Source organism: Microcaecilia unicolor, chromosome 1, assembly GCF_901765095.1.
Source record: "Microcaecilia unicolor chromosome 1, aMicUni1.1, whole genome shotgun sequence".
Taxonomy (NCBI): Eukaryota; Metazoa; Chordata; class Amphibia; order Gymnophiona; family Siphonopidae; genus Microcaecilia; species Microcaecilia unicolor.
This window is the reverse complement of record NC_044031.1, coordinates 30,079,950-30,090,372: the sequence shown is the minus strand read 5'-3', so window position 1 is coordinate 30,090,372 and position 10,423 is coordinate 30,079,950. Positions and strand designations below refer to the sequence as shown.

General features: G+C 42.1%; 1 protein-coding gene across 1 annotated transcript in view; it reads left to right on the top strand.

Moving 5' to 3' along the window:
* The first annotated feature begins 4,112 nt into the window (after positions 1 to 4,112).
* Positions 4,113 to 10,423, top strand: part of LOC115464291 (oocyte zinc finger protein XlCOF6-like) — a 31,253-nt gene continuing 24,942 nt past the window's right edge. Inside the window, exons 1-2 of the mRNA XM_030194687.1 lie at positions 4,113 to 4,127; positions 5,871 to 5,984. Coding sequence (XP_030050547.1) covers positions 4,118 to 4,127; positions 5,871 to 5,984 — 124 coding nt within the window. The 5' untranslated portion in view covers positions 4,113 to 4,117. The remainder of the gene's footprint in view (positions 4,128 to 5,870; positions 5,985 to 10,423) is intronic.

The window sequence follows — 10,423 nt, the reverse complement described above, 5'->3', positions numbered from 1 at the left end:
GCCATAATCCTCTCTGTAAAGCAGATACTGCCAGGGTGTGTGATTGAGCAGCATTATTACTACTAGTAATTTCTAAAGTGTCCCGTAGCGCTGTACACAGACATGTAAGAGACAGTTCCTGCTCCTCTACTACTAGTACTACTACTTATCATTTCTATAGCGCTACTAAACGTACACAGCACTTTTTCCATCTCTAGTCTCTGGGGAGCTTGGCGGTACGGCTTTTGTTGTGCCCCTTTCAACTACATCACCAGTTATCAGCCGAGTCGCTGCACTGCGAAGGCACGCTGCTTCTGAGATGTGCCATGCCCCTTAGTCTGCCCCTTTGTAGCCTATTGTAGGTGTTATTGGCTGCTGTTTTTGTTTTTTTTTTACTATATTGAATATCTACCTCATAATGATTTAGCAGTTTTCCAGTTTTATTTGTTTTTGGCACTTGATATAGGCAACTATGCAGGTACTTTCTGTCCCGAATGAGCTCACAAGTATTAGTTGTATCTGGGGCAATGCAGGGTTAAGTGATTTGCCCAGGGTCACAAGGAGCTGCGGTGAAAATTGAACCCAGTTCCCCAGGATCTCAACCCACCACTGGTGTCCAGTAGAATTTGATTTCTAATCTACAGAAACTAGATGAAGAACAGCCTATGCCAGAAAAAGTACCTCCTGATCACAGACATTTCCATTATATTTATGCAGTAGCAGTGTGTATAACAGAGCTGTTTGTAGCTGTTGAGAAAGGAGTTGCTCACCACAGTATGAAAATATTGGGGTATTCTAGAATACATTTCTGATGATGATCAGTACAGCAGTACCCTTCTTTTTTTTGGTTCTGTACCAGTGAACAAGCCTGTGAAAACAACATAATTCTGCACCCTTATAGGCTCTGTGTTAACTTTTTTTTTTTTAACTAATTGTACAATCTTTATCTTTTCATAGGCTCTCACAATGTCAGTCCTGACATTTTAATCCAATTTGAGCAAAAAGGATTCAGAACTGAGCCTCAGGGATCTGAGGAAACAGGAAATCTGACCACAACAGGCAGATGTGAGGAACTGCCTGAAGCATGCGATGAAGCTTCGATTAAAGCTAGTAATGAGGTGATAACAAGGTTTTTCTATAAGAAAGATGCCTCCTCTGGACCAGGGATAGTGAGAATGAGGTGTTATAATCACAGAACCCACACTATAAACCCTAAGCCCTGAAATAAGACTCCTAAACTCCTCAGCAGTTTATATGATGGAGGGTTCACTCACTCTCACGGACAACTGAGGCAGGGGCAATCAGGGAGCTGTTAAGTGCTATCTCTCAAGAGGATGGGCAGGGTCCGTAGGCAACCAGCAGGCAGGCAGCAGGCCATGTTTAACGAGCTTTAGATGTCTTCGTGGTGCGGCCAGCTCGGAGAAGGGTTGTTATGTGGTTTACTGACGGCAGTTCCTCGGATAACTACTCCAGATAACCTCATGTTTCTGTAGAGGCTTCTTATACCATTTCTTGGGTGACTCAAGCCTCAAAGTCTGGAACAGCAAGTTTGAGGATTCCCATTTTTGTGGCTTAGGGAACCACAACACTGGTCCACAAGAGCCCTGTAGCAAAGTCAATCTGACCATGACATTCACTGTTCCAGTTTAAAAAAAGTGTTGTTGTTATTCTCATTCTCTTGTAGCCTTGGCCATGTTTAGCAATGTTCTTCTCTGGCTGCATGTAAGCTTGAAGCCTATTCAGGCAGCCGGCCTCAGCATGAAAAATGATCTTAGCCAGAGTCTATATTTCTGATGTCAGGTTTTATTTATTAGGATTTATTTACCGCCTTTTTGAATGTATTGCTGCACAATGCTATAATATTTCATGAAGGACCCTTTTGCTCCCACAGTGAGAGGTTTGCCACCTTCATCCCATCCTTTCCCTTCTCTCCATAGCAGAAGCTCCTGGAAACACATGCTCAGTACGTGAGGATATTACTTCCTTTGGAGGCTAGATCCTGGGTACTGGATCACTTCCTGCCTCACCAAAGTGATAAGTACATAAGTAATGCCATACTTGGAAAAGACCAAAGGTCCATCGAGCCCAGCATCTTGTCCCTGACAGCGGCCAATCCAGGTCGAGGGCACCTGGCAAGCTACCCAAACATTTTATACATGTTATTCCCGAAATTGTGGATTTTTCCCAAGTCCATTTAGTAGCAGTCTATGGACTTTTCCTTTAGGAAACCATCCAACCCATTTTTAAACTCTTCCAAGCCAACCGCCTTCACTACGTTCTCCGGCAATGAATTCCAGAGTTTAATTATGCGTTGGGTGAAGAAACTTTTTCTCCTATTTCTTTTAAATTTACTATACTGTAGTTTCATCGCATGTGAACAGATGCTTTACATCCACCTGTTCCACTCCACTCATTATTTTATATATCTCTATCATGTCTCCCCTCAGCCGTCTGTTCTCCAAGCTGAAAAGCCCTAGCCTCCTTAGTCTTTCTTCATAGGGAAGTTGTCCCATCCCTGCTATCATTTTTGTCGCCCTTCGCTGTACCTTTTCCAATTCTACTATATCTTTCTTGAGATGCGGCGACCAGAATTGAACACAATACTCAAGGTGCGGTTGCACCATGGAGCGATACAACGCCATTATAACATCCTCATACCTGTTCTCCATACCTTTCCTAATAATGCCCAACATTCTATTTGCTTTCCTAGCCACAGCAGCACACTGAGCAGAAGGTTTCAGTGTATTATCAACGACGACACCCAGATCCCTTTCTTGGTCCGTAACTCCTAACGTGGAACCTTGCATGATGTAGCTATAATTCGGGTTCTTTTTTCCCACATGCATCACCTTGCACTTGTTCACATTAAATGTCATTTGCCATTTAGCCGCCCAGATTCCCAGTCTTGTAAGGTCCTTCTGTAATTTTTCACAATCCTCTCGCGAGTTAACGACTTTGAATAATTTGTGTCATCAGCAAATTTAATTACCTCGCTGGCTACTCCCATCTCTAAATCATTTATAAATATATTAAAAAGCAGCGGTCCTAGCACTGACCCCTGAGGAACCCCACTAACTACTCTTCTCCATTGTGAATACTGCCCATTTAACCCCACTCTCTGTTTCCTATCCTTCAACCAGTTTTTAATCCAGTTTTATGTGATCTGACCTCCAAGACAGCACAGAGGCTGCCAGACTAGAGATGGGACTTCTCTACTGTGTCCTTGTTGGGCTCCTCTATATAACTCTGTCTGCTTCAGTGCTTCCAAATCGGGTATTCTATCCTTGAGAAATCAGATTCAGTCTTTGAGAACCAGGAGCTCTTTGCACTGAGTACACACATATGATCTCTCACCAACCGGGAGATAAGCATACATGTGGCACTTAATTCAAAAGATTGGATAGCACCCATCTTGCTACTAGATCACTGTCTGCATCTTAGTATTGGTGAGTTGTTTAGTTATTCAAACACGCTAAGAGAGTAGGGGTACCTAAATTAATATAAAGGGCCTTAAGATTATTTGGTATATTGTATGCTTTTATTTAATGTTTGTTTCTCAGTGAACTGCAAATAAATTACACTTGCTCTCTTTTCCTCAGGGCTGATCCCAGCACTCTCCACTTTCCTGCCTTTAGACAGTATTCAACCAGCTTGTCTCTCCCCTGCCTGTTCAGCTGCTGCTGCCTCTCCTTTCATCCACCCTTAGCAGTGCTGTGGTTTATATAACTTCCATGAGACAGTGTGTGTTTTCACTATGATGTACACTGCTGGAACAGTTTACCCTTGAAGTTGCGGTGGGAGTAGCATTATTTGATTTTTTGGAAAAAAAAAATAAAGCCTTAACTGTTTTTCTTCTGCTTAACAATTTTATTTTGAATGATTTTCTTTCTGTTATTTCTTTTTATGTGAACTATTACATATGTTTGTTGTAAACCATCTTGAAGTATGTTGATAGGTGTATATTTAATAAAATGGAAAAATAATGACACTTTGATGTAGGGTGTCCTGTTTGCTGTTCTAGGCATTGGTCACATTCAAGGATGTTGCTGCTTATTTCTTGGAAGCGGACTGGGACCTTCTGGGAGAATGGCAGAAAGAGCTGTACAAGAACGTCATCAAGGAGATTCATGACATCCTCATGTCACGAGGTAAATATGTGTTTTCTGTCATCTACCACGCAAGCACATAACAATCACAGGAACTGTAGGTGTAGATAAGCTATGCTATGGGAAAAGATACCCACAGATTACTTATGACAAGGTTCCGGTGTAAGAAGCCTGCCTAACAAACTTCCTAGCTCAGTCTAGGGGAATAATATACAGGAACCTTGCTTCTGGCACCTGGCCAGGTGTTCCGTTAGACTGGAAAGACAAAGCCACAGCTGATTTATATATAGATAGATTTATTATAGGAAAATATAGATATAGTACACTCTGCAATAAAGCTTAGCAGTTACAAAAATAAATCTCCTGCTGATAAGATAACTACAACATATATTGTCACTAAACTAAACACTCTGATTCTCACTGGGTTACTAGGTAAATTAGACAATCTGATCTGTAAAAGAACCGTTACTACTTCTTATGCACAATACCAGTTAGCAGCTTCTTACTTGAACACGAGTTATGACAAAAACCAATCAGTCTGAGATAAATACCACCCACTAATCCCCGACTAAGAAATAAATCACAATGATCTCACCGCTGTCTTGAGGCAGTCTTCCGGTGAGGCAGGAGCAGATTTCTTCTCAGACTCGAGCTGTGTCTTAGATTAGTGTAGGTCTCTCTGCAGAAAGCAGGTGTCCGTCCCTCCGTGTTGCTTCTCAGAGCAGGTATTTGTACCAGTTATGCAGATCACAAGGTTAGTAACACAGTCTCTGGCTCTCCGAGCCTTGCTGGGTTTCCTCAGGTCTTCTTGCCACTTATCCCTCTTCCTATGGTCTCCGACTTACTAACTTTCTTCTGTTCCCGCTTTCTTAGTACCTCTCCGTCAGGTGACCGTCAGGAACCAATACTGATCTTATCCAGCTCATTCCATGGGCAAGAAAAGTCCTTTGTTCGGGACTCTCAAATTGTTACATTGTGGTATGCATCTCGGTCTCCAGCCTGGCTTCTCAGGGTGATAAGAGAGGGTGTTTGTAACACAGAATGTGCTTGGAGGAGACATGCCTGTCAGTACTTTTCCACAAGCAGGAAGCTGAATCTTTGCTGACACACAGAATGCTCGGGTCAGAGGTGGCAGACTCCATCTTGATGTATGATGATGAATTAGGCTTGTATGAACCAAGACCAGCTTCAGTGAGATCACTGGGAAATACCCCTACAGAACTAGATACCATGGGCACCTGAAATTTAGATCCTGGCTTCCCATATTCAATACGAGCCTGTGAAAGACTCCACTGCTACAAGATCTGCAAAAGATGCTGCTCTCTCTTGTAAGATAAGATGTAGACCTTAAACTAGAGACTTCACACAACACCAGCTGGAGTCGCTCCCATTCCTATACAGAAGACCAGAGAGAGATTTCTTCTGAGACTTCTGCATAATGTCATGACTTATCAGTTGCTCACTAGTTAACTATATTGTACAATATGTAACCCCTTTAAATGGTAACCAGAAGACTGGCACCTGCAATGCCTCCACCTAGGAGAGTTATGAAGAGAAAATCTCTTTACCAGAAAACCTCTATGATATAATCTTAATCAAGTGTTGGGCCACTGCTGCCTCTTCTCTCTAAGCTTTATCTTGAGACGTGTGTATTTGTCTGACAGCTATACACAGACCTCCGTGCACACATCACGCACTGCTCCATCAAAACATGAAGCAGAGGGAACCTTCTGAGGGATTCTACAAATATAATTTAAATGTAATTTTCCTACTTCTTATCAACAGGTTATTCAATTCTTAATCCTGATGTTATATTCAAGATTAAAAACGAAGATGAGAAATATTTAATTCAACAATCTGAGTGGGAGTGGAAACCCCCCCCAAATGACTCCACCAACAGTAAGTAAATGGTTTAGATTTAATGGGCTTTGCATTTTTAGATTACTACTACTACTTAACATTTCTAGAGCGCTACTAGGGTTACGCAGCGCTGTACAGTTTAACAACAAAAAAAAAGGACAGTCCCTGCTCAAAGGAGCTTACAATCTAAAGGACGAAATGTCAAGTTGGGGCAGTCTAGATTTCATGAGTTAGAGGTATAGTGGTTAGGTGCCAAAGGCGATATTGAAGAGGTGGGCTTTAAGCAAGGATTTGAAGATGGGCAGGGAGGGGGCCTGGCGTATGGGCTCAGGGAGTTTGTTCCAAGCATGGGGTGAGGCGAGGCACAAAGGGCGGAGCCTGGAGTTGGCGGTGGAGGTTAAGGATACTGAAAGGAGGGATTTGTCTTGAGAGCGGAGGTTACGGGTAGGAACGTAAGGGGAGATGAGGGTAGGGAGGGGCTGCAGATCGAGTGCATTTGTAGATTAGTAGGAGAAGCTTGAACTGTATGCGGTACTTGATCGGAAGCCAGTGAAGTGACTTGAGGAGAGGGGTGATGTGAGTATATCGGTCCAGTCAGAAGATAAGACGTGCAGCAGAATCTGGACGGACTGAAGGGGGGATAGATGGCAAAGTGGGAGGCCAGTGAGGAGTAGTTGCAGTAGTCAAGGCAAGAGGTAATGAGAGAGTGGATGAGAGTTCGGGTGGTGTGCTCAGAGAGGAAAGGTCAAATTTTGCTAATGTTGTAGAGGAAGAAGCGACAGGTCTTGGCTATCTGCTGGATATGCGCAGAGAGAGAGAGAGGGAGGAGTCGACGATGACTCCAAGATTGCGGGCAGATGAGACGGGGATGATGAGGGTGTTATCAACTGAGATAGAGAGTGAAGGGAGAGGAGAAGTAGGTTTGGGTGGGAAGACAATAAGCTCGGTCTTAGTCACAGGAGATGGGTCATTAACGTCAAACAAAATAACCGACAGCATCTCCTAACAGAATAAATTAAGAACAAGTGTACATTTTTTACATAACGAACTGCCACCCACCCCCAGTAGTGACCAAGTGTTGGTCTTGCTACGGTCATCCTCGTGACATGAGGATGTCATGAATCTTCTTGACGATCTTCTTGTAAAGCTCCTTCTGCCAATCAACCAGAATGTCCCAGTCCACTTCCAAGAAATAAGCAGCAACATCCTTGAATGTGACCAATGCCTAGAACAGCAAACGGGACATCTGTCACAAAACGCCTAGCCATCCACGTGGGGTTAACCCGCGGCCACTTTATCCCCAGCACAGCTCAGGTCTGCCTGCACCTGCCACTTGTGCTCTATACTAGCACCCTCCTCCCAGTGGCTGGGTCACAACTGCCTCTGGGCAAGTCTCCCACTCTCAGAGTATCTCCAGTGATTTCTAGGTTACTGGGGCCACACTCCCAGTGGTCCCACAATTCCAAGAAAGTACTCACAGACCCAACACATAAACCACCAGGATTCTTTATCAGTCCAGACAAGCAGAGTCAATAAACAACTGTTCATTGTCTTAAAAATATATTGAACAATAAAAAATGTGCAATCATCAAACAATAACAGGTAACTGAAATATGGATCATTTATATCAGAAGCTAAACATTTGTTTACTTTCTAAAAAGTACCTGGGGAGATCAGGAGGTATAGCTGCTGACCAGTTATCAAATATAGCTGTTTTTTACAGGGCTTCAGCAAAGAGCTTTCTCTCTCTTTTCTCCCAGACTGAAACTGAAGCAACAGCCAGCAACTGCTGGGTAATTTCAAACTCCAGGCCAATCAGAACCGAGAACAAAAACATTTGAAAAAAGCTGGCTTCATCCCTGCAAGGCACTTCCTATTACCTGTGTTAACTAAAGAACAATCATTCACTTATCTGTAATAGCTTAAAACATAACAGGCACCTCCTGGCCAAAATAGAGAAATGCACCTCAAGATTTAATAAAGTCAGTCTTTTTTATTTATTTTTTTTTTTTAACAGGCTTAAAACACACTGTTCTGTCACAACACCCTACATCAAAGTTTCATTATTTTTTCATTTAATTTTTTTTTTAATATTTTTAAATATACACCTATCAATATACTTCTAGGTTGTTTACAACAAACTTATGTAATAGTTCACATAAAAAGAAACAATAACAGAAACAGAAAATCATTCAAAATAAAATGAGTAAGTAGAAAAAAACAGTCAATAATGAAAAACTAAAAACAGACCTTCGCATCCCTTACCTCCCCCCATTCCCCAAAACTCAATGTCTTTCTAACTGGCAAAATCTTCCCCACATTTCTTGATAATATTTACATTTAATAGATTTTAAGGCAAACAGTCTATATCATTTGCATATAATATACAGTCTGTTTTTAACCATCTCTCTAGTTGGTATGTCCCGTGTATGCCAATGTGAAGTAATCAGCAGTCGAGCTGTTCTAAAAACCAATAGCATTAATTTATCCATAGCTCCTGTTATCCCTTCCACTCTCCCACTTAGTAGGGCATTTTCCATAGTATGCGCTGTATGAGTCTCGAGTAACTGTTGCCCATATGCAGATACCTCCTTCCATAATTTCTGGACCTTAGGACATTCCCACCAGATGTGAGTATATATGTCCCCCTCCGGCTACACCCTCTCCAACATAAACCATCCCCTTTCCTCATAATGGCTTGCAGTCTAGATAGAGAGTAATGTCATCTCACCAGTACCTTAAGACCATTCTCAATAATGTGAGGTGCAAGTGACAATTTATGAGATCGCAAGAAGATATCTTTCCAGTTCTTCATAGAAAACTCTCTCGATCCCTCTCCCATGCCCCCCTGTAGGTAGCCTTCCATTTATCTAAGCTGTTGAGGAGCCCATAAACCAAAGATATATAACCCCTACTGTTACAAGAAATTATTTATTTTGGGGAAAGAGCTCTAGAGCACTCGCTACTGTTTATAATTTAAGAGCAGGTGCTGTATTTATAAGTTTTAGGATATTAATTTCTCCACCAATCACCAAAGGTGATAATTGCAATAAATTAAATAAATTAAGTATATATAAAAAATACCATATACTCAGAACACAAAGAGACCGTATTTTTAGCTTCAAAAAGGTTGATTTAATATACAATTGCACACGAGAGGTAGGTTTAAAAAGATCTTTACAGATAATCTGTGCTTAAGTAAGGTAAAGTAGAGTAGCAGGTCTAGATCAAAAGTTATAACTTACAAAGCAGTCTGTTGCAAAGCATTTTGTGGTCCCTTGAAGAGCCATGAGGCAGGTGGACTGCAGATCAGGAGCAAGGCATCTGGATTGGTGCTGAAGAGAGAATCTCCTGGAGGGAGAGTCTTGAAGAGAGTCTGCTTCTTGGGGAAACAGATTGTCCTTTTATACTCTTATTTTGCAGGGAAACAGGCCATGTGCATCTGGTTGCTGGCTTCCTGGTTTTTTGCACACGACCCCTGAGTCCTGGTCTCATGTTTGCACACAACCCCTGAGTCTTGGTCTCATGTCTTATGACATCACGAGACTTGCTGTCTGGATTTTGCTGACAAATGGTCTTTTGATGTACAGGGCTTCCTGCTTGATTCTCTGTGATAGATATTCCTCTGATAAGATTTGTCTGGGGCAGCCAGCAGGTGTCCTTTGTTTTTAGTAGCTGTATTTCATACCTTTCCCACCTGCTTGTTTCCTTGCCTCTACTGGATACCTTTTATATTTGTTGTGTTGATCAGAGGAAGAGAGTCAATTTAACCTTGAGGCAGTCTCTTACTTGAGAAGTCTTTTGTTAAAGAGGGAGGGAAAGGGGGAGGTCAGTAGTACCTTTGTCTTTTAAATGTCTTTTAATTAACTAGTCCTACTACCAGAAATTCCCAAGGAAAAGGGGAAAGAAGGTACATCTTTTAAAAGCTGCATTTTTATATTGATAAAATAATTCTGACAATTGGCTTATACCATAACACTACCAACTTGTCCACCCACTAAAGTTTCAAAAGCCGACCTAAGGCCTCCACCCCCTACTATTAGTTGTTCTACCTGAATGAAATGTTTATCTTGAAGGTAAGGGAATAACATCTCTAGCTGCTAGTTCATAGTGAACTTGTAACGTTCCAAAATGTAGACTTTGGTTATGTCCTATAAATTGACCAAAATAGAGAAGACCATCCAGCTTATTTTCGAAAGAGAAAGACGCCCATATTTCGACCCAAATCGGGAGATGGGCGTCCGTTTCCCGTGGGCGTCCAAATCAGTATAATCGAAACCCGATTTTGGGCGTCCTCAACTGCAGTCCGTCACGGAGACGAACAAAGATCACGTGGCCGTGTCGGAGGCATTGCGAAGGCAGGACTGGGGTGTGGTTATCGGCCGAGGAGAGATGGGCGTCTTTAGCTGATAATCGAAACAAGAAGGGTGTTTTTGACGAGAATTTGGTCCGCTTTATTTGGACCCATTTTTTTCAGG